We start from the raw sequence: 25,999 nt of genomic DNA, 5'->3' as shown, positions 1-25,999 counted from the left end.
AAATAAATAAAACATTCAAATGCTTTGTCTGGCAGCTAAGCTCTGCTGGATTGGGCGTGGCATGGTGAAACTTTCTGGATTCTGTTACTGAAGTCTGTGTGTCGCCCGGCGATGCACCATTGCACACCTGTGAAGCTTGCAATACACAAGGATGAAGAAGCGGAGGTAAGATGTTGCAGCTGCTTGGCCCACTCACTGCTTGTGAATTCTTTCCTTCCCGTTTGGTCCCCTCTCCTAAGCGTTGGTGAGAAACTACTAGCAGCACTAGAGTGAATAGATACGTGTTCTGAGAAAGAGGCATAACTGTGAGAAGGGGGCAAACTGTCTTTCTTTTCAAAAGTGCACTCAGCCGCCCATCCCCGCATGCTGCTCAGTCTCTCAGCTGCTCTGCAGCGCTGGGGCGCATTGCTGAAACAAAATTCAGCACAAGCCTCCCCCCACCGAGAGCAACTTCAGATGCAGGCCTTTCAAAACCCAAAGGCAAACCGAGAGGCACACAAAAAGAGAAATACTTTTCAAATCCCCATGTGAGTGCACCTGCTCCCAACGCCCCGTGAAGTGAACCTCACACACTTGTTAAAAGAGGAAAATGCAGAAAATGGGTACAGTTAACAACATTTACCTCTTTATGGCCAAAGCGCAGAGAGATCTAAATATTTATGAGTAAACATGCAGAGCTTTTTGAGCTTCTTGTAACATGTCAGGCCAAAGGCATGTTCATGAATTGATTCCTTCAGCATTTGATCAGACTAGCAGTGCATTAATACCTCATAAGGCCCAAGGTGCAAACAATGCTGTAGTTGCAGCATTGTAACGCCACACTATACTCGCAATAATCATTTGCTGCATGCCACAGCATCTGTTTAGTACCCACTGGAACTGCACACCATGCCCGCAAAATGCTGCCTCCGATTCAAGATTCAGGCTCCCTGTAAAACATATAAGGGCCTGATTCATGGAAGTGTTTTATAATGGCGCAATCTCATAGGAAAATGTTCTGTGAATCAGGGCCACAGTATTGATAAGGCCAATGGTTTTGACTGTTGTGCCTCTTTCTTTTGGACACAGGGTTGCCAGTGGAAGAGAGAACAAACATAGGTAGAGAACCAGCAGTGCTGGGACATGCCCATGTACTTCCCTTATGCGTCAGGTACTGCCATACTAGGCAGCTACTAGGACCAAATGCCCAGGTGTTTCCCAACATACAAACAAGGAAATTGAGGAATATCTGCCTTTCCGTAAGGCTCTAAAAACGTATCTGTTTTAACTCAACTCCTCTGCTCACCTGGCTCTTCTCCCTCCTAGACCATCCTTTTTTTGCTTAGTGCCTAGGCGCCTATGGGCCGCAGTTGCGCTTTAAAGGTTCTGTAACAATACAATAAAAAACGTTGCCTTTCAGTGTGGCCGGTGGAGCCTTTCTATGCCTAGGTATTCCTACTGCAAGTTAAGTATTGCAATAATAAGAAGCGGGCAGCTTTTCAAGGGCATGGCAAGCATCTCAGGTCTGTCTGGCTGGGATGCTGGGTTCTTTCTCCTTAGGTTACAATCATCACCAAACAAGACCATTACAATGGATGGTCTAAGATTGCAGGAGTAAGCGTCACTTAGGGAAATGTATTATGCATGGTGTCCGCCTGTGTATGCTCCAACGGTCTTTTGCCGTCAAACTCGAGGAAAAGCCCTGGTCCCGACTTCTTCTGGACGACATTTATAATATGAACCCCGAATTTTGTGCATAAAATGTATCAATCCTTTATAATGGAATAGACAGATCATATAAAATCCCAGAGCTGTGGATGTAAACTATAGCAGTGCCACTCTTTAAAAATGGGAATATTGCCAACCCAGCTTGTTACAGACCTATTTCATTGCTGAATGTTGCAAGTAAGCTTTTGGGTAGAGAGATGTACGATAGACGCCTGTCCTGGTCCTAGGGTTGCCATCCATCAGAAATCCAGTATGGCTTTGAGAGGGCGTGCGGACAATGTGACAGATATTGAACCTACATTTAAGAACCTCAGAATATAATGCTGGATATGGGTAGTTGCTATATACAGCATCTATGGGTCTCACCTGCGCTTTTGAGAGTGTGAGCAGAAATTTGCTGTGGTCCTCATTACAGACACATGGAATCCCAACCCAGATGTTAAACATTTTGATAGCTTTATACTTAGAACTGAAAGTTTATGAATGCTATGGATTAACTGGTGAACTAACATGTGCCATTCCCTCTCCGATGGGAGTAAGGCATGGAGGCATTCTAGCACCCCTGCTTTGAACTTTTATATTAACAATTTAGAAGATTAACTTTAAAAAGTATCTGATGCCCCCAAATTTGGTGGTCGTACTTCTATATGTCGATTATGCAGTTCTACCGGAACGGACTCCAAATTCCCTGCACAATTTGACAGACTTGTTAATCATATTCATGCACTTGCACGTTCTGAAAACTCACAGGGCATATTAGGTTCGTCTTTTTTTCTTTTTCCTCCCACTGCTCTTAAATATTGTGTTTTGTAATGTGTTTCACTCCCTTGTTCCCTCCCCTCGCCCTGTGGGCGCTTTGAAACAGTATTTTACTTGCTGTATAAGTGCCTAACAAGAAAACAATAAATAAATAAATAAAAATAAATGGACAAAAGGGCCCCGTCAATAAATAAAACTAAGTCTACAGTTATGGAATTAGGAACTAAAAAGAAAACAGCATTTAGAGCGATTGTAGTTAAAGGTGAAATATTGGACTGGGTTGAGAACTATGAATATCTGGGTGTTTCGATACCAAATAATCTGAGGTGAGTAAATCGGGTGAAGAAAACGGTCATGCATATGAATCAGGCAAATGCAGGTGTATTTTGCTTTGCCAACTCTGTGGGCAGTATTTCTGTACAATCTCTAATTAAGGCCGACCAAGCAAAGACCATATGAATAGCAGCCTACGGAGCAGGAATTTGGGGCACCTCCGACGGGCATCAACTATCGATAGTTGGGAACACATTTATGAGAAATAATCACCCCTTCTATTACTTATGAGAGGAACTTGACTTACCAGATGATAAGAGCCAAGCGTAACTGTAGTCAGACAGACATTTACAAACAGGAATTAGACTTAGTTAAACAGCGATTCCAGAAAAGAGGCTATGCCCACACAAACATCTTAACAGCCCAAAAAAAGATTTCGAGCAGAACAAACTGTAGACAACAGCAAAGAGATCACTAAAACATCCATGCACAACCAAGTAAGATTTTCACACAATACAGCAATAACAGTACTAAGATCTTTCAAACCCTCAGGAAACATTGGCACATACTAATGACAGATGAACAGTTGAAAGAATACATTGACAAGCCACTTGTCACTTTCACCAAGGAGCCGACACTGAAAGATGAACTATGTCCCAGCCATATGAGGTGTTTAGAAGCTGGCGGCAACTGGCTAACACTACAGAGTAACAGAAATAAAGGATTTCACAAATGTGGGTTTTGCTCTTTCTGTATGTATACTTGGAACAAAACAACTAAATACATCAACAGATGTCATACAGGACACAGACACATTTATTAACTGTTGCAGCACCTATGTAATAAGATTTATGTTGGCAGCACAATGGGGCAAGTCTGCTTTAGAATAAGAGAACACTTGAACTCTGTCAGCAAAAAAGGTCACCAGTACTGTTGTGTCTTGTCTACCATTTGTTATCTGTAAACTGTTTCTTTGGTTTATTGATATTTTATAAAATGTTTAATTCTCTTCATAAAGTTTATTTTTTGTTAACTGGTTGTGTTTTGAACTACTGCATCACAATACAGGCTGTATATCTCTGTAACCCCTCTATGTAATATGCACGGAAACTGCTGCCATGGATATTTGGAAAAACCTTTAGTATTTAAAGGACAGAAGCCGCTGAGCAGCTTTGATACTCCTGGACATGTCACCAGCGTTTGACACCATGTACCATGATGCTCTCTTGGTTCGTTTGGCTCAGGTGGGCGGGATTAGGTGTACAGTGCTTGCCTGGCGCAACTCTTCTTTGGGAGAGGAGTCAGTGGGTGCAACTGGCTCCTCTTCTCTTAGCTTATTCACCTCTTACTGGTGGAGGGTCCCAAGGCCCAAAGCTATCCCCTCTCCTTTTCAATGTGCTAGCTTCAACAAAGCGCATTCTGGAGGCAACTCCTTACAAGATGCTGCTCTCATGTTGTGTAATGTGTTTCAGCAACACAAGCAACTATCATGAAATGTCTAAGTATTGTCACCGAATGACCACAGCATGGCAAGTATTAATAACATGCACCTCTGCCCCTTCCCGCCCTGGGTCAGGAACTTCATGTTGTGGGGCATACCCCCTACTGGTGAATCCTGCTCCTTGGCACTCGTTGTGCGGCTCTTTGTTGTCTTCTGACTCTGCATTGCCCACCGGTGGTGCTGCTTCCCCGTCTTCCTGGCAGAATAAAAGCAGACAGATCTCCGCCCTTTCTGCCAGGTGAAAGAGGATCTCGGGCAACTCAATCTGGGGAGAGTGATTTAAAGGTTCCCAAAAGATAGGATACACATCTGATGGGTCATTGGTGATACCTGTTATAAAGGAAACTGCATCCCTTCGTCTGTGCCCTTGGCACCAAGCTAGCACTGCCTGGCCTCTTAGTGGGGATTTGTGGTAGATCCTTGAAAACATTCCACAGAGGTCTCAGTCTGTCAAATGTGCAGTATTAAATGCACTCTAACAAAGACCATTGGGGTACAATGTGGAGTTCCCATTGGTGAGATTTGTATTGATTAAATACTTATAAAGAAACTGCAAGAAGCTTGCCAAAAATACACTATAAATGACACTCACAGTACAGATGTGAATTCTGAAGAATGTTGTGCTCAGTCCAGTCAATGCCCTCAGCTCTGCTAAGTACTGACTAGAGCTGGACACTAGTCACTGGCGTCTTCAATCAAACAAACTCAAAAGAAGCATGCAGCTGTTTGGAGGTACAGCCACTAAACACACATACACACACAGGCAAGTGCACGCGCACACGCACGCGCTAATCAAAGGCCACAGAACAAGCTGGCACTGGCATAGTTGTTACAGGAGCCACATGGCAGGTCAAGCTGTATTGATGCTACGTGTATTATTAACAAGTGTGCTGACGGCAGAGGAGGCCGATGCGTACAGGCTTTGGGCCCATTTTTCACGTTTCCCTTTTAGAAAAGGTTACTGACGAATAACACTTGGGTTACTCATAATATTAAGACTTACAATACTTGCTGTAGGCATTTAAACTATTGCATCTTTTACCTAATGTAGTGGATTGCAGTATTCTTTTACGAGTGTGTTCCTCTGCATGGCGTTTGCCTAGATCTGAGATGTCCGATTATGGGAGGATGGCTCATGCGCACACATCCAAGTCGGAGTCTCGGAAGGGCTGACCCAGCACTTCAGCATTCCTAAGTCGACAAACTGAGTACCAATAACACCTATTTATAAAGTGCTTGCAAGTGGGAGAAAACTGGCATGAAGCGCCATACAAAAACCTAATACTATTTTAGGTCAATGGATTTCTGTAGGCCACACTCAGGGTTTACGTAACTTCAACAGAATCTGTGTTTAGAGTGTACGAATATTTAAACCTACCAATGTATCTCACATCATGAGACAATGGACTCTGACCACTGCCTTGTCAAAGCACTCAACAACAAAAAGTCAGCACTGAAGAAACACTCAGTGACATTTAGTGGCATGCAGAGTTCCCTCTCATGGTTCATGTTATCCTTACCATGATGTAGATCCCTCGCCAGGTGCTTCCTGTTTTCCCACCATTTGTGTATCATCCTCAATGACATCGGGAGGAGGCAGCGGGAACTCTTCCAGGCTTCGGGAAAAGGCACTATCTTCAATTGAAATAGCAAGTGGTGGAGAAGACAGAGGAGGTTCAAATACCGCCTCTGCAGCTCCAACTTCTGTCTCTGTAATAAACACGTCATCGTCTTCCTCATCCTGGTGAACCAATGGTGAAGTTGGCTGTAGGCACGACTCGGATATCCGTAGAGATATCCTCCCATTTGAAGGCGAAGGACTTGGGGACGTCTCAAGTTCAGAGGAAGTGCTGCTCTGTGCCCCAAGACTCTGCCATCTTGGAAAAGACTTCAGCCCAGACATTGACGATTGCGATGTGGTATTTGGGGAATGATCTTCTTGGACGGAACAAGCCCATTTAATTTTTGGTGGAGGAGGTCTTTGCGGTGGCGATGGCTTCTTCTTAATCTTTTCCTCTTTTGATCCAGTAGGACAGATTTTGTCATGGTATTTCCATCCCACTGGACTAGACAGAACACTTTTATCAGAGGAGCTAACAACTGTTCTGCCATGTTCTTCAGGTAGTTGGAAGCTGCCTCCTGACATCCTAGATGGCGGATGAGCACCGTAGTTCTGGGTGGTATGGACATGCTCAGCGGGGCTTGCATGATCTCGGCAGGGTCCAGGGCTCGACTTCCTTCCTGTGAGCTGAATTGGCTGGCAAGCCAGTGGACTTAAGCCTGTAGTTCTTCCAACGTTTGGGGATTCTGAAACTCTAGGACTGTTTCTCTGAAAGGACATGCCACTGGTTTCCTGAAGCTGCGTCCCGCTCTCGCCGACGTCCTGATGAGAATACTGGCGTGTGTTTGTATGCTCCATGACACCTCTATCTTCGTGTTTAGATGGACTAAAACAAAATGTCACAAAGAGAAAAATATTCAGCCAGTGAAAATTAAAACATGTTTATGTGAGTATACACAATACATTCAGGGCACCAGAACAAAACTTTTCAGCTGTGTTTGGGAGCCTTTCCCTTGTACCAATCAATCATCCAAAAAAACATGTGAAGTTATTGCACAAAAGCGATCTCATTAGAACATTGTGGTTCAGATTGCTGAGTTTTAAGAACAAGGGAAATCGTTTTCTAAGGGTATGAGGTTAATGAAGTTTGCCTGGGCTACAGATTGCAGCACAGTGCTTTTTGACAAAGCTGAAGTCAAACAACATCGCCAACTATTCAGGGTATATCCAGGTCAGTGAATTATTTATTCAGCTCCAGTTAGCTTTTTGTTGTTTACACTGGCCTAATGGGATTTTCACAAACGCACAATATGCACAATGCTTGCTCAAAATCAAAAGCCACTCCAGACCTGCGGAGGCATCTCTTTTACAGGCACAAACCAAAGTGCATTTGAAATTAAAAAGAGAGATTTGTACCATCTGAAGATTTTACGTAATACATGGTGGTTTGGTAAAGTCTTAAAGGGACAGATTCAGAAAGGTTCAGAGACATTCGAGTACCTTATTACAGTCCTAGCTATTTCACACGTACGCATGTTTTTTAAATGAACATACAAAGGCTTAAGTTAAATTAGGCATGGTGTGACTTGTTCACATATATACGCGATTGAGAAAAAGAAGGAGCATTGTATCCACGTGCCTTGCTTCAAGACTTGAGGAGACTGGCATACGGACCCATTCAAAGCAATTTGTTTTTCTGATCCCACAAAATGCCAATTCTATAGATTTGGGTGTGGGAAATCCTCTTTTGAGATAAAGCAACAACTCCTGAATTCCACCACAAATGAATTGTACTACCACAAACATGTTTTGGGTGATTCATCCAACTTGCTTTGGAATTGTGTTCCACTGAGGATGGACAAGATCAATTTCATTGTCTGCCTTGAACAACCTTTGGTCACATGCTGGGTACGCCCACTTTTTATGTAATGTAATCCCTGTGTGAGCTATGCATTTGTAATTCACATTTAATAGCAAAACTAGCAAAAAGTACCTGTTCTCCGAATGGGTTCTGTGGACAGACATGCCAACACTCATCAATTGTTGAAAATCAATTATCCTGTAGGTCGCTGTTCTGATTTGCTTATCGCTTGATGCGCTTTGCAGAAGTAAACTGCACTGAGAATGGCATGCGTGGCTGGCTGACACACCCCGGAGCAGACACTGGGGAGAGGCAAGAGTTGGTGTGCTGCTGCATACTGGGACCTACTGTGCTCTCTCCCCACCTGTTCCCTCACCCTGGTGTGGTGCAGCGTATTGCAGTGCATTGCGTTGCAAATATCCCAGAAACTGTGCATTCTAGGGTTGAGGACCACCCTTTCTACGACCACATTGAAGCTTCGTCGATTTCAGGTAACCCTCTCATGTGTGAAGGTGCTGAAATCCAGGGGAAGAGGTGGGGTGTTCAAATGTCGTGTAGCCAGTAATGTCCGGAGGGTCCTGAAGTGGGAGAATGGAACAAAAGGCTCCCACCAATCCCCTCACACCCCTGGCCTAGAGGATCATGGCCCAGGCACCCGCCACGAGAGGAGTTTGCCCATCTACCAGACGACCAAATACCCTGGTACAGGAACATACGGATGTGCCCACCCGCGTGCCCACCAGCCTACCCTGCCCATGCCGACACCTGCGGCATGGATGGACTCGACTGAACCATCCAACACTAAATCAACACATCGTTAGAGATGCCATGACGACCTAGCCAACGGTCAGCACACCCGTGCAAACATGCACACCGGACACTCCCACACCAATCCACACGAAGAACATATTCAGTGCTATGACGTAGGTGACGGACACACCCTCTGACGCGCATCTTTATTATTTTTCACATAGGCTTTTCAAAATGCAGAAACGCAAGACGCACAATGAATTCATCTAAAATGCTTGCTCACGCTTCTCCTAAACTCATGCATTACAATGAGAAATATAACGAAGACCTGATACTGGGGATAAAGCAATATGATACCATAACCCAAAGCGCTGTGTATCAAACGGTTCCACCTATGCACCAGGCCCAAGTAGGCCGCAAGCAAGAGCTTCCATGAACATTGAATGAGCAAGAATACAGTTGCTGACCCTGCAGAATGAGCCCGGCGAGAGCAGACAGTCAAGGGCACAATGTTGCAAACTCCCATGCTGCAAGCCGACGCCAAGGTCACACCTGCAAATTAAGCCAGGCACACAGTGGAAAATGCAATATTAATTGTGCAGAATTCTGCCTCAACCACGGTCTCACCTCACGTGACCAAGCCGAACCTGACAGGATGCCAGGCCCAGGAGGAGGGAGGCGCCTGGATCCCACGTTTCAAGAAACAGGCAGATACAATTAAGCAACTCAATGGACATCTGCGGCGGTGGGAGTAGTCTGCCTTCCAGCATATGAATAAATCCTCACATTGTCTGCACATACCCATAGTGATACATTGTTGCAAATGACAGGTGCACCGCAAGCTGGGAACAGCGATGGTCCCAGACTGGGGGGCTCGCGAGTGGACCAATCAGAACATGGGGCTCTTATCACTGACGCCATTAACATTAGCCAATCCTCAGGGGTCTTCATGTAACAATTTTCATGTATCAAATTGAAGGGACAACCCAGGTATACCACCTGACTAACCCTTGACCACTAATAACGCTCTCTATACGTATGCTATACTAACCCTACCACTCGAGGAGCCAATCCAGAGTGACGATAGGTTTTCTGCTAACTTTCCCAGGTGACGCAAGTAGCGCGTCATACTAAGGGAAAAAGGGCCTGCGAGCCCCACAATTAGAAAGAGAGTGTCAGGACGGATGCGTACGATCCTTGACCCATCCCTGCCGTTTTGTTTAATAAACAGCAGAATCACCTTGCTTCTTGCGTGTGTCTCATACTCATTTTTTGGGATATACGGGAGGGGTTGGGGCCTCCCTGCCCGGAGGTCCGCGGACGGCCCAGTGCGCGGCAAAGGTTTGATAAATTAGTGTTGACGGTGCAATGAATGGTAGCTGGACAAGTGCGAGAGCAGTCCGCTACTTTAGGGAAGAAAAGGGGGCGGAGCACGAAAACATCACGTGCGGCCGCTCGTAGACACTGATTGGCCTAGGTCACGACCACGTGTAAAGGTGTGTGTGTGTGCGGTTTCCTACGATTTGGTAATTATTGATCAATGAGTAGATGAGGATCCCTATTGATCGAGCAGGAAACTCGATAGATAGATGACGTTTCCCTGTAGGCGGTAGCTAGCTGGTTGCCCAATACGGAAGATAGTTGGCTGGTTAAGCCCTCCTGTCGAGGGGCGTATCACACGCGAGGCGACGCAGCGTGCGCAGTCCGATTATATTGTTGATTACCTTGTTCCAGGCGTGACAGGAAGACAGCTGTGGGGTTAACGGGGGTAGATTGCAAGCGTATTTTGAACTTTTTAAAAAAAAAAAAACATATGAAGAACTTACCAGTAGTTTGAAGAGATCGGTGACGTCACCAGTAGGGCTTTCATAGGATATCTCAAGCACAAGGCATCTTTCTTTCTGAGAGTGGTGGGGAAGAGAGTTGTGGTAAGGGAGTGGAAACGGAGGTAAACGGTAATGAGTTGATCGGGGGGAAGGTGAAAAGGGGGACGTGGCTGCGCACGGAGAACGCCGGCCACGGCAAGTGTAGAAAGGGGAGGAGGAGCAAGTGAAAGTGGGACGGCTGTATAAGAACGTCACAAGGGGCACGCAGCCGCAGGGGGCTACGTGCGCCTCGGCTGCAGGGGGCCGTAAAGGTGTTCGGTAAAGCAAGAAAAGAATATACAAATGTAACTGCTATATTTTACTAATTTTCCTTAGCGGACTATCGCAAGTCCCCAAACTTACGGGGCCAGGTAAAGATCTAAGGCTGTATAGTGTAAACTGTTAGTAAGATAACCGCTACCAAATAGGGGAAGGATAACAAGTGTAGCGCTACTATGTCATACGGGGCAGGATCGGGAGGGTGGGGGAACACCATCACTACCCCGCTACAGCACATATGTAAAACACTGTCACCCCATAGGGAGAAACTAATCAAGTATAGCATAGAATGGACACAGGGGACGGACAACAAAATGACGACACCATGGCCGCCTAATGGCAGTTTCGATCCATATACCCAACATTCACTATTAAACCATCTGCATAATACATACAAGGGGAAGAAGTTGATGCACCACGTGGAGGTGTTTAACTTATGGAGGATGTTCCAAGGTTCCCGACCAGGAGCCAAACGGAATGTTTACTATGGGGGAACCAACGGAAGAAGAGAAGATTAAGGAGGAAGGAGAGAATGGGGAAAAAGAGAGTGAAGGCACACAGAACACGGGGAACGGAGAAGAGGGAGGAGAAAAGAGTAATAACAAACGAAAAGGAAATAAAAAAGGAACAGAGCGACGATATACCCCTAGCGAAGGTAGTGAAAAAGGAGGAAGGGGGGTTATATCCTTTAACAGAACTACGAGACATGGTTCAATTAAGGGCGGCTGAGGGGTACTCGAACCCGGCATACAGCCCGCCACCATATACAGCCACAGGTAGCCACAAAAGAAGGGAGCAGAGTAGCACGACGGGATCAGCTCGCACAAAAATGCCCGCAGGGGAAGGGGGAATTGGCGAAGAGCAGATCGCAGGAATAGGACAGGATGAGTGGGTAGCTGCGCAGGTATTATTAAAATTACGAGGTTCATTAACAGAAGAAGAGGAGGAGGTAGTAAGGAAAATGGACGAGGACAACACCAGGAAGAGTGAAAGGAAAGGGGAAGAGGGGAAAAGAAAGGGGGAAGAGCTGTTACGACAGAAGGAAGAGATTTTGGAAGAACGATTAGCAGAATTAAGGGATGAGCAGAATACACTGATCAAGCAGCTCGAGAGAGAGGAAAGAGAGAGAGCACGGGAAAGGAAAGAAAGCAAGAATGAGTTGGACAAAATGAGGGAACGAACTGAGGAGAAAAAGAGAGAAGCAGAAAGGGTGAAGGCAGTAGCAGAAAGGGTATCCAGAGCAGCACTGCGTGACAAGAAAAGGGAGGAAGAAGAGAAAGAAAAGGAAATGGAAATATGGAGAAGGAGATTACTATCAGAAACGACAAGGAAATACGAAGAAGGGAGGATGATAGAGGGTATATTAGAGCGGCAAAGAGCGAGATGGGAAAGGAAGAAAGAAGAAGAAAGGATAATGGAAAAGATGTGTATTGAAGTAATGGAGGAATTGAAAAAGAAAAGAGAGGAAATTGGTAGAGAAATAGCGGAGACAAATGAAGGGGAAAGAGAAGAAAGGAGAGGGGGGAGTGAAGTAAGGAGGTATGTATACAGAGACACAGAAGTAGCAACAATATCAGCACAAAGGGGAGCAATTGGCAAAGAAGACAAGGGAGGAACGGATCTAATAGACTTAAAATCAGTAACGATTAGGGGGAAAAAGACAGACTGGGGGTTGCCATTAATGGAGGACTTTTGCAGTGAGGAAGGAGAAGGAATAGAGAAGGAAGGGAGAGACAGTGAAAGGGAAAGCTTAGATAAATTATACATCACCCGGACAAATGGAGAATCACCATGGATCTGCAGGGGAAAGGAAGAACTGGAGGGAAGTGAGGAGGAAGAGCAAGGAATAGCGGAAAGGCAGACACGTGCAGCCACACCATCCCGTCCCACATGCTCCACTACCTCACGCTCATTACGTGCAACATGCCCATCTAAACTCCCGCCCTTCCCACACGAACTGACACCCTACGCAGGCAGGCTTAGAGACCTCCCTGGACGCAGGCAGGGAGAACGAATACACACGCCCACATTAAATAAAGGAAATGATAAAAGAAAGGGAAGAGATGGAGGAGAAACAGTTACGAGCAGGGGAAATATGGACCCCATTGACGATGTAGAAGACAGGGAAGAAGAGGAGGGGTGTACGGATTTGATTGTGTGGGACCCAAAGGGCCAACCAGGACACAACCTAATGCCACTTCTGGAGAGGGGAGGGGTTAGACCACAATACGTCCCCTGGAAGCATGCAGACAAGGAAAATATAAAGTGCAGGCTCCCATCATTAAGTGGAGGTGCGGGAAAATGGATATATGAAATGGAAAAACACACAGCAGGACAGAAATTGGCAGTGGGGGATGTAAAGGGCCTTCTAATATCAATATTAGGGGATGCAGCAGATGACATCTGGAAGAGAGCAGGCTTTCCCGGGGTCACAATAACAAACACATCACACGATGGGGCACCATTCGCAAACTGCAGACATGCATTATGGCAGGCACTGAGGGTACAGTACCCAGACACATCAGACATAGGAGCAATTACCTCACGCAAGATGCGTGAGAATGAAGATCCTGTTGATTATATCCAGGAAATTCAAGAGAAGTGGCGCATGGAAACTAGAGAACAATGGGACAAGACACCAGCAATATTCTATCATATACTAGTACAAGGGCTCCCAGAAGCAGTCCAGAAACAAATGAAGAAAGTAGTGGGGATGGAAGCAAAAGCATAGCCAGAAATACAACTGACAATAGTGCATCATTGTAGGACATGGCAAGAAAAAATGAAACAAAAAACAGGATAGAAAAACGGAAGAGGCTAAATTAGTACAGAAAAAACTTACTAAATACACGATGGAAGGTGCACTAATAACTACACCTGCAACAATGACTCAAAGCCCCACACAAGTAGTGGCTGCACAAGATCCCTCCCAAATACAATCATCACAGACTTTAACACAACAGCTGCCGCCACTCCAACCATACACGACCAACATGGGAGGAGGATACTCAACGCCAGGAGCTGGGTATTATAATTACAACAGGGGAAGGGGAGGAATGATGAGGGGGAGAGGATACGGATATAACACACAACAGCAGGGGGGAGGACTTAGAAATTTCTACCCCACCGGGCAACCAGTATACCAGGACAACCCAGGAAGCTTTCCATGGCAGAACAGGGAACCACCGGTGTGTTGGATTTGGGAATTAGTAGGGCACATGTCACGCACGTGTAAAGTGAGACCAGGCACACCATCATGGAGTGAACAGGGACAACAAGGGCCCACACAGGAACAGCAGGGCATCCAGCAACAGCAGACATTGCAACAGGGAAATGGGCAGCAACAACTAGTAACACAACAACAGCCACAGACATATTCACTGCCACAACAACAGGTAGCGATAACACAACAACCCCAAGTACAGCAAGTACAGCAACCTGCCCAAATCCAAGACCATAACATAACCTCTACCAATACACAACTACAGCAAACACAACTGGGAAGGGTGACGGTCCTGGGACACAACCCTTACACAGGAAGTGGTCAATCATTATACCCTCAATAGGATAGCCCACAGACGGCCTTGGTGTGTCCCATCCTGTCGGTAACACCTAATAGTGCGGAGGAACCACGCATAGAGGTAACGATAGGTGACAAAAAATTATCATTCCTTGTTGACACCGGGGCGACCCGGTCTTGCATAAGGGAAGGTAAATTTAAGATGTCAGGTGAAGCCATGAACACCCAAGGATTCTCTGGGGCTAGGGGGTTGGTTCCCTTTACTGATAACATTCCCTTATCAATAGGGGATTATGACATGTCAGTGCCGCTTTTGTACTCTAGGGCCTCACCAGTAAATATACTGGGGAGAGACATAATGAGCAGGTTGAATATGACGATCTCCTTTACGGAGAACGGCATAATTTGCTCCACTCCAGGAATGAACATGCTCACTGCACGACAAATTATGCAAGCATACTGTGGACAGACAGTGATTAGGGCTGAGCCAGTAGATGGTGAACTGTTCCAGTACGGGACAGACATGGCATTTGCATGGATGCCAGGAATAGAAGGAAAGATCTGGAGGAGGCCAGCAGCCTATTTGTTTAGACCAGAAACACCAGCCAATGAACCAGAAGGAAAGGTGATTTCAGTGAACATAGAGAGCATTATAGCAACTGCTGATTACATTGCAGTACATGCCCAAGACAGAGAAGGAAGAGCATGGAGGGCAGTGATAGCACTAACAGAGGGATGTAGACTCACCCAGGTGTCAGATGAGGAGCTCTTCTCAGAAGAAAAGGAAGAAGGTGAAATGGTGTTTATGATGAGTGTAGAAATATGGCTAAGAGTGACGTACAAACAAGTGGCACAGAAAATTGCAATGGCACTTGAAGCACCCACATCCACCCCAGTTCCCTTCTTTGAGGAGGATATGGCAAAGGTACCAACATCATTATGGACTACTAGTCCCTATGACGTGGGGTGCATAAAAAGTATAGGGGGAGTAAGAATAAAATTGAAAAAAGGTGCAATACTCCCCAGAGTGAAACAGTACCCACTATCAAAAGAGGCAGACGAGGGCATATATGAAACAATAACGTCCCTTATAAATAATGGCATATTGGTACCATCAGAATCACCATGTAACAGCTGTATACCCAGTGCGCAAAGCTAAAGGGGGGTCTTGGCGCTTCATACAGGACCTCGGGCCCTTGAACAACATAGTGGAAGCAGAATACCCCATAGCAGCAAACCCGGCCACAATATTGTGTGGCATACCAGCAGAGGCATCACGATTTACAGTGATAGACCTCAAAAATGCCTTCTTCTGCATACCCCTGCACCCAGACTCACAAGATCTGACAAGCTTCACGTACAGAAACACAAAGTGGAAACACACCAGATTGCCACAAGGGTACTGCGAGTCACCCTCAATCTTCAACAGAGTAATACAGATGGACTTGGGTAACATTGAAGTGGAAAGCACAGTGTTGCAGTATGTTGATGACATAATAATTTGCAGCACAAACGAAAGAAGATGCAGAGAGGACTCATTGAAGATGCTGACAATATTGGCTGAAAAGGGTTACAAGGTAGACAAGGAAAAGTTACAGTACTGTCAGGAACAGGTACTTTACATTGGTCAGCTCATATCCCAATACGGAAGAAAGATTGCACCACAAAGAGCACAGGCCATTTCAAAAACGCTGCTGCCCCAACAGTGAGGGAACTACAGCAGTTCCTGGGACTGTGCAACTACTGTAGAGCCTGGGTATTTGATTACAGCTCACACATAGGACCCCTACTTGAGGCGTTAAAAGAAGCTAACAAAGGGGAGAAAAAGTTGGGGTGGATAATGGAAATGAAAGAGGCTTTTGATGAACTGAAAGATGCAATATCAACTGCTCCGGTACTGGCCACCCCAGATTATGAACGACAATTCTTTATATTTTCACATTGCGACTCAGCAGTAATGAAAGTAGTGTTGGCTCAAAAAACAAGCATGGGCTACAAACCAGTAGCGTTTTACAGTGGTCACTTGGATCCTGTGATGTTGGGACATTTCCCTTGCGAACAAGGTCTCGCCGCAGCTGCCTTTGCGGTAGAGAAAGCATCAGCAATCACAATGGGGTGCCCAACCACACTATTTGTGCAACATGCACTATTTGCAATATTGAACAAGCCTAAGTCCACACTAACCACGCAGAGGGCGTCCGGTTATGAGATCATCTTATCTAGACCAGAACTATCAATTGTTAGATGCAGCACGGTTAACCCTGCAAGGTTTATAGCAGAAGTAATTGAGGAAGGAGACTATGCACACGATTGTACGCAGTCTACCGAAATGTACTCATGTACTAGAAAGGTTGAAGAGAACACACTAGATGGAGGTTAGCTCTTATTCATTGATGGGTCATCAACAATAGACCAAAGTGATGGGATAAGGAGAACTGGGGCAGCAGTGGTAAAAATGACAGAGGAACCGGTGTGTGTGGCGATGAAATGCGTACAATTACCACAGCATTACTCTGCTCAAGCAGCTGAATTGGTTGCACTGATCTTGGCGTTGAAGGAAAGCTTTGACAAACGAGTGACTATATATTCTGACAGCGCATATGTCACGTCTACTGTCCACTCAGGGTTGTCCAAATGGAGGAGAAGAGGGTTTAGGAGAGCTGACGGCACCCCAGTGCAACATGCTCTCTTGTTAGCTGAACTAATTGAAGTAATAAATGACCCCCAAGAATTAGCTTTGGTCAAATGTACCGCACACACTAATGGAGAAGATCATATCTCAAAAGGGAATGCAGCAGCAGACGCACATGCGAAGTATGCTGCATATTTTGGTGAGATATGGAACCCCCCAGAGTCAGAGAGAGGGAGAGGGAGGGGAATAGCTAAGGAGATGTTGATAAGAGAAGGGTACGCCCATCTCCCAGCCACACAGATAATGGAGCTACAAGCGGCTGCACCAATGGCAGAAAAAGAAATATGGGTAAAAAGAGGATGTACGTCACCAACTGACGCACTATGGCGCCAGGGTAACACTGGAAAGATGGTAATGCCATTGGCACTATTGAACACCGCCCTGAGCCAACTACACCACCCAGCCCACACAGGCAAGGAAGTTATTGCAGCACGAATTAGGGAAGATTGGTTCTGTCCCGAGTTAAATTCCCACGTGACAAATTTTATCAGCAATTGTCTCACATGTCAACAGTTCACGGCCGGTCACACACTGAAGGTGATAAAAGGTACTATACCCCGGCCAGAGGGACCCTTCCTGCACATCCATATTGACTATGTTGATATGATCAACGTATGTCAAGGAAATAGGTATATGATTGTAGTAGTATGCCCATTCTCCAGGTGGATTGAGGCAGGACCCTGCTCACACCCAAATGCATTCAGAGCAGCTAAATTTCTAGTGAGGGAGGTTTTCCCCAGGTGGGGAGTGTGCGAGGTACTGCGGTCAGGTAATGGCCCGCATTTCGCTAATGAAATGTTCCAGCACATCACATCCTTACTGAACATCAAGCATAAATTTGCATGTGCATATCACCCGCAGGCCAACGGTATATGCGAATGCCTGAATGGCCTACTGAAGGAGGCAATTGCAAAGATACAGCAAACAACAAAGAAGAGTTGGTTGTATTGCCTTCCGCTAGCCCTATTTGAGCTAAGGAATAGACCAGGCTCCGATCACCACCTCACCCCTCACGAGGTGGTGACCGGACGTCAAATGCGCCTTCCTCTAACGCCAACATCAAGAGCATTCACAGATTATGAAAATACAGCAACTGTTCTTGGTGATGAAATGTACCAATATGTGTCTTCCTTGATTACTAGTGTAGTGTTTGTGTCTCAACAGCTCGAGCGCACGCGGGGCGTGTCTAAGAGTGATCAACAAGAAGACGCCGATAAAGAATTGAAAAAGGGAAAACTGTGCAAAATGGCTAAAGGTGACCACGTATTACTCCGCAATTTCAACAGAAGGTCGAACAGCCCACGCTTCACTGGCCCCCACCTGGTAGAGGAAGTATCCAAGAGAGCAGTAAAGTTACAGGACAAACGTGCCTGGAATCACCTACACGACGTAAAGATCTGCAAACTCCAGACACGCCCTAGCGTCACCGACAGGGCCATTGGAAGAACAGCAACAGCGTCACCCACGGAGGAAGAGACTTCTACCGCAGCCAACGACCTAAGTGTCTCCCTACCCTACCACCCCCCAGATTCCCCAGAGACAACTACTGAAATAGAGAAGGGTAATTCCCATACCGCCCACCCCATGGTCACACGATCAAAGAGTAAAGAGACTTCCGCCACTTGAGCTCTAAACCCTCTGCCTATCGACGTCCTATCCACTGCAGTAATCACCCGACTGAAGGACATTATCTTGCACATATACACATGTAAACACTTGAATGTTTTCTTTTTTTCTCTCGCACATGCAGGTACCGCGTATTATTGTACTGCTAAGAAAACAGATAACTAACAAGGTTCACTGCCCAGGAGTAGATGCTACCCTCAGACGATAACTACCCTGAAGAGCTATCACACCAATTTGTCTATCACATAAAAAGGCCAAAGTACCTGAAAAGAAGGAGGGTACGTGTCTACTACACAGCATTTCTCTTGGCCATAGAACAATCAATGCCCCATCTTCACCAATACTTGCCTGTCCTAAGAGATAGATCGCTTAGATTGGCGTGGGAACAGCTCTTCGCCTGGGCACTGAACGACTACTTGATAGGGAGAGCTTGAAAACAACAACTAACACTAATAACAAGCATATTGATAATTTTCAGGCGGGCAACTTTAACGTCGCAAGAATTAGCTGCCGGACTGCGGCAAGGTAAGAGCAAAATGCCGGTGAGACTAGCCTCTGTAATAAAGATCATAGGGATTTTGATGATCACCGGGTTCTTGGCTGCCTCTGTATGGCAGAACAGTTATGCTATCAGTATTTTGGCTGTACCCAAACCTAATATACCCCCACCCACGGCTGCAACAGGTGTTACGTCAGGCGGTACTAGCAAAATTCCACACAAGGGAAATAGAGTTAAACGCAGCACATACTCAGATAATAAAGGTATTGACAACTACATACAAGATTCAGCACACATCTCGAACAACATGTGGTACCAACACATGACTCAAATAGGTAAGCAGACAACAGAAGACACCTGCTACGTCTGCTCATTGATCCCATACGCCATGAGCGCTTCTCGAACTTTCGTTGCCACGGAAATAGATGAAAAGACAGCACGATGTATAATATACTTGGCACTGTTCCAAATGAAAGGGAGATTTCAAGGGAACACGGTGCACCTGGTATGGAAAACGTGAGACACATACCCTTACGAAAACAACTTCCTCAAGGTTTATTTGAGTTACCACAAGACCAGTTTGCATGCTGAAGCATTCAGATACATAACAAATGCCCTGAAAAAGGAGAAACAAAGAAAGTAACACTACAATACCTACCATGTGATTGGTACGCCACTGAAGTTCCTGGTAAACAAGGATGTTGGAAAAGACCACTGATAATAATAACAGGGAAGGTGTACCTGGACAACAAATGGGACATAGGAGTGGTTGGCAGCAACATGGTAACGAGAGAGGATACTACAACTATTGCTGAACACAACAACAGATGTTGGACGACTTGGGTCAAGTACGTACCCATGCTAACGTGGATAGAGAAGGATGAAGACCCAATAACAATACTGCCGCTGTCTGCACCTAAGGTATGCTACCAACATAGAGGAGAAGTGGACGTGGGATACAACACCAACTGTGCAAGCGTGACGGAGTTACCTGAGGGGGGAGCAGGAACAGCAGTATTAATGGACCATTACTGGGCCTGCGGAGACAAGGCATACCACACACTGCCCCCTCTGTGGAAAGGTATATGCACAATGGTACACGTTAATGTACCATCACTAGTGATGCCTCAGAAACATGTGAAAGTGGCGAACTGCCCTAAAATGGATGAAGGAAACAAGAGGAAGAAGAGATATGTACCACCTCAGAAGGGGCCAGAGAGGCAAAACAACAGCAAAAACACTGTCCTGAATAGAACGAAAAGACAAGGAGAACCTCTGACAGGAAATTACCTATGGGGATGGTCGGAAACAGCAGTCACTTCCATCCCACCAGAACACAGACTATTCAGCAGAGCAGCAATGTTCTTCTCCTCAATAATACATCCGGGACTACAAGCTTACGCAAACGCAAAATGGCTCCAGATAACTCGATGGGAACTAATGATGACAATTAATTCTACAGTAAATGGATTCAACGCAATAAAAGAGGAACTGCGAGCGGTGAGGATGGTAGAACTACAGAACAGATATGTACTGGACCTCCTCACAGCAATGGAAGGAGGACTTTGCGCAAAGATAGGACAATCATGCTGCACATTCATTCCTGCTAACGATGCTGACAATGGTACACTGACAGAAGCAGTATCACAACTGGCCCAGATGCACTCCAAAATGATGGATGAAAGTAAAGGAGTGAAGAAGGATGACAGCTGGTTTTCACTATTATGGTCATGGATGCCATCTTGCCTGTCGGACGGACTAAAGATTATAGTTGGATGCATAATACTGGCTGGAGCTACACTGATCTTAATTAGATTTTGGAAGGCCCGGAAGGCACGCACCACAGATGAAATGATCGAAATGGTTGGTATGCACCCCTTGATGCCAGCAGATGATGGCCAACACACAGGCACAATAATAAAAGAGAGAGAGAAATTGCGCAACCAGATCATCACCAACCACCTGGACCCACCATCTGTGAAGCTCGAAAACCCAAGAAACCCAAGGAGCTACATAGGGAAATGGGTATACTGCACACCTGGAGGAACCTGTGTATATATGTATTGGTCATTTGCAGACCATGTTAACCACTATGGACATATGGGAGGAGTAACTAAAATATGGAGAGTGAGAGGAGATAAGGAAAAGGATATGTTTGTGGTCGACAAGTCGACCAGATGGGGGACTGAAGTGGGAGAATGGAACAAAAGGCTCCCACCAATCCCCTCACACCCCTGGCCTAGAGGATCACGGCCCAGGCACCCGCCACGAGAGGAGTTTGCCCATCTACCAGACGACCAAATACCCTGGTACAGGAACATACGGATGTGCCCACCCGCGTGCTCACCCGCCTGCCCACCAGCCTGCCCTGCCCATGCCGACACCTGCGGCATGGATGGACTCGACTGAACCATCCAACACTAAATCAACACATCGTTAGAGATGCCATGACGACCTAGCCAACGGTCAGCACACCCGTGCAAACATGCACACTGGACACTCCCACACCAATCCACACGAAGAACATATTCAGTGCTATGACGTAGGTGACGGACACACCCTCTGACGTGCATCTTTTTTTATTTTTCACATAGGCTTTTCAAAATGCAGAAACGCAAGACGCACAATGAACTCATCTAAAATGCTTGCTCACGCTTCTCTTAAACCCATGCATTACAATGAGAAATATAACGAAGACCTGATACTGGGGATAAAGCAATATGATACCATAACCCAAAGCGCTGTGTATCAAACGGTTCCACCTATGCACCAGGCCCAAGTAGGCTGCAAGCAAGAGCTTCCATGAACATTGAATGAGCAAGAATACAGTTGCTGACCCTGCAGAATTAGCCCGGCGAGAGCAGACAGTCAAGGGCACAATGTTGCAAACTCGCATGCCGCAAGCCGACGCCAAGGTCACACCTGCAAATTAAGCCAGGCACACAGTGGAAAATGCAATATTAATTGTGCAGAATTCTGCCTCAACCACGGTCTCACCTCACGTGACCAAGCCGAACCTGACAGGATGCCAGGCCCAGGAGGAGGGAGGCGCCTGGATCCCACGTTTCAAGACACAGGCAGATACAATTAAGCGACTCAATGGACATCTGCGGCGGTGGGAGTAGTCTGCCTTCCAGCATATGAATAAATCCTCACATTGTCTGCACATACCCATAGTGATACATTGTTGCAAATGACAGGTGCACCGCGAGCTGGGAACAGCGATGGTCCCAGACTGAGGGGCTCGCGAGTGGACCAATCGGAACATGGGGCTCTTATCACTGACGCCATTAACATTAGCCAATCCTCAGGGGTCTTCATGTAACAATTTTCATGTATCAAATTGAAGGGACAACCCAAGTATACCACCTGACTAACCCTCGACCACTAATAACGCTCTCTATACATATGCTATACTAACCCTACCACTCGAGGAGCCAATCCAGAGTGACGATAGGTTTTTTGCTAACTTTCCCAGGTGACGCAAGTAGCGCGTCATACTAAGGTAAAAAGGGCCTGCGAGCCCCACGATTAGAAAGAGAGTGTCAGGACGGACGCGTACGATCCTTGACCCATCCCTGCCATTTTGTTTAATAAATAGCAGAATCACCTTGCTTCTTGCGTGTGTCTCATACTCATTTTTTGGGATATACGGGAGGGGTTGGGGCCTCCCTGCCCGGAGGTCCGCGGACGGCCCAGCCGACCCCGGGAGAATTTCCCCCCCGACAGTCCTAACAGATAACTGTGCACATTTAGGTGCAGATTGGTGAAACGGTATGGAATTGTACAAGGACCAACACTTTGCCAAGCCACAAACAAATTTGACTTGTGCAGATGTCCGGGGAAAAGGGTGGGTTGTCTGCATGTCATGTAGCCAGTAATGTCCGGAGGGTCCCAACAGACAACTATGCAAAATGTTGTGCAGATTGGTGAAATGGTGTGGAATTGTATAAGGAACAACGCTTCGCCCAAGCCACAAACAAATTTAGAGTTTTGCTGAAATATGGGGAAAGGGGTAGGGTGTCTAAATGTCATGTAGGCAGTAATGTCCAAGGGGTCCTAATGGGTAACTATGCAACATTTGTGCAGATTGGTGAAACGGTGTGGAATGGTGTAAGGAACAACACTTCACCAAGCACAACCCAGCCACAAACCCACACCTTTTCACTTTTATAAATATAGATCTGCACTTCTATTTCCTTCTGTAAATTTGGTGCATTTTATTTAGACAAATTGAACATCCAAAACTGATCTATGTTCGCACTTGTTTTCTTTTTGTGGCTATGCCCCTGGATGTGTAACAAGGCCCTTAAAACACCTAAGAGGGTCACACTGAAATATTTACGTAAGATAATGAATCAATGTGCAAACAGCACAATTGCTGATCTTTGTGTGGTAATCGGCTTCAGTACCTATGAACTACTTTGACAAACCCTTGTGTATATGTTATATTTCTTACAATGTATGGGAAATGTTATTTACAGTATTCTTACATATGGTTTGTTTTAGGATAAAATATGGTGCATTGGTCACAATCTAGTGGATTGTGCACAATATTTACAACTTGTTTACTTCATTTTAGAAGTGGGTTTCACTAGGAGTAACTAAATGCTAGTATGCCATCCATGATCCTCCCGCCATCTTGCCCAAAGAAGACGCCTTCTTCAAATTCTCAATTCTTGACCCGTACTTTATGGTGTCCATTATATGTATATTTGTGTAATGATACCTTCATCCATTTTCACATCTAACAACTTATGTACATTTCACATCCAGTGAAAAACATGTGCCATAAAGTTGTAAACATGTTTAAAGGTTTACCAATCTCCCGGGGAGGGAGTTGGGATACAAGCTGCAAACGTACTGTGACATATATTTAAGTTTCCCCGTATCAGCATGAATCTGTTTTACATTTGCACGTTTTGAATAAAATATCGAGTAGTTTGCTCTAGGAAGTTAGATGTGCCATTAGTATAGTTTGAAATAAATTCTTCAACATCACCTGCCTGACCAAAGAATGCTTGGTTTGAGTGTCAAAGTAATAATGATTTGTGAAAGTGTGAGCAGAGCTCCATGTAGCTCCTCTGCATATATTCTGCAATGGAACATACTAAAGGTATGCATTTGTAGCACCTGTTGCTATTTTAAAATGTCTGATAGTGATAATGTGCTTATGTACAGTGCACTACAGAATGGCTAAAGTATCCTTAGTAGTAACTTGTTCAAACATGTTATGACTGTAAGCCCCAAACCAATGGTGGGCCTGCTTAATAGAATTGGTTAACATATAGCACACAACATCCCTTCCGAAACCTAGCACATGTAGTTTGTATCATAGACTGTAGATCCTTCAAGAACACAAGAAGGTCAAACGCTTGATACACGTGGAATTATGAAATGAATACAGGAGAAAACTGTGGGTGTGTTCTACGAACAACCTTATCATTGCCTGTTCATAGCGTGGTCTTCCACAGAGGGGAAGAACATCCGCGGAAGCTCTCTCACCCACCATATAGAAATGATTGCCAGTAGAAAAGGCATTCGTAGACACATGTTTTAGATTACATTTAATTATTGGTTCAAAAGGCTGTGGAATACAGGATGTAAGGTTCAAATGCTGGTGCCAGTTTTGCTCCGGCAGCATTCATGCTCCAGAACACCTTATGCATTGATGTGATGTGTGACCCCAAAGTTGTCAGGCGTCCTTTCAGTAGATTTTATGATAAAAGCTGGTCTGATAAATGCATTAAATGAACTACAATATCCTTCTCATGTTGTAATGCGTTGTCATCATTGGTTGTACATCAATTAACACATCTTTTTCTATTTGGTAAAGTAATAAAAATGAGTATTGGATTTCTTAGCTTCTCTAAGAAGTTCCATACAATGTATGAGTGCACAGTAGACAATACATTCTATGACTTCAGCTGTCACGCTGCTAAATGAAATGTGTCTAGGTTGGGATGAGTAATGCGTCCTTCATTGCATGCCAACAATACTGGATCTGGTTTCAGATTTGTGCCCGAGTTTGGAATTTTACATAGTGTGAACCTAGCTAGGAAGCAACGGCGTACTGCACGCGTCGCTGAGGGTAACATATGAGGTATGGAGTGAGCCACAATATCTGGCATGGGATGTTGCGATCACGTTGGTGAAATGTGATACCTAGGCGGTGCCTAGAAAAGTAAGGTCTTGAGTTTCTTCCTGAACTGCAAAAGCATTGGCGTGGTCCACATTGCCACTGGAATGGTGTCATGTCACTACACACACATCTGAGAAGAGCACCAAGTGTTCACTGCCCATGTTGGAACAATAACGATCATTGTCATGGAGGACTACATCTTTTGTATGACCTTGTGAATCAGTGGAGTGGAGGGCAAATACACGCAATATGCTGTACGAATGGATCCACAATGCATTTGTCATTGTCTATTGTGGCTAACTGGAGACGCAGTGTTGGCATTGGGTTTTCTTTTATTGCAAAGTGATCTTTGTTTTCTGTACCTCACTTCTGAAATACACTCTATAATACCTGTGTGTCTAGCAGCCATGTGTGTGCTTCCACTAGCTGATAACATACCTTGTCTGCACTGTGACTGCATATACCATTAAGAGGTTCTGGCACAAGAGAAATACCACTTTTAAAACACCAGGTTTATAGGTGTTGTGCTGTCCTGGACAAACATGATATGATGTTATTTATAACGCGTTTAATACCCAGAGGTATTTAAGCGCCGACCTGGGGATCGAACCTGTGTTGCTCCGTGTCATCTTGCTTCCAAGGCGAGCACGCTGCGCTTGAGCTATCCTCCCGAGACATAGGAAAGGTGCGTCCCCCCGGTTTGTAAGTGCAGTTGATCAGTGCAGCGTTGCCTGTCTTGCTTAGTATATTTGTGTATGCAATCAGTGCCTGAGAAGACGTCGGTGCGGAACCCACCGTCAGTACTTCCACCACACTGATGTTTAACCATGCTTAGCCAACTGACAACTTCCCCTAAAGCAATTAGATGGAATAACAGGGACTTCTTTATGTTGTGTGCACTCCACCGCTGTCATAAATAACATGTTAATCAATAGATCGTTGAAACCCTCTTCTGCTTATTACC

At 45.4% G+C, this 25,999-nt stretch overlaps 1 protein-coding gene across 3 annotated transcripts in view; it reads right to left on the bottom strand.

Annotated features, from left to right (window-relative positions):
• The window catches only part of SHROOM3 (shroom family member 3), a 351,046-nt gene that overhangs the window by 76,802 nt on the left and 248,245 nt on the right, over positions 1-25,999 (bottom strand). For all 3 annotated transcript variants that reach the window (XM_069626325.1, XM_069626326.1, XM_069626327.1), the window contains exon 6: positions 5,761-6,687. In XM_069626325.1, the coding sequence (XP_069482426.1) occupies positions 5,761-6,687 (927 nt within the window). The remainder of the gene's footprint in view (positions 1-5,760; positions 6,688-25,999) is intronic.

This window comes from Ambystoma mexicanum, chromosome 6p, assembly GCF_040938575.1.
Source record: "Ambystoma mexicanum isolate Mex_15411 chromosome 6p, UKY_AmexF1_1, whole genome shotgun sequence".
NCBI lineage: Eukaryota > Metazoa > Chordata > Amphibia > Caudata > Ambystomatidae > Ambystoma > Ambystoma mexicanum.
This window is presented reverse-complemented; position numbering and strand designations above follow the sequence as displayed.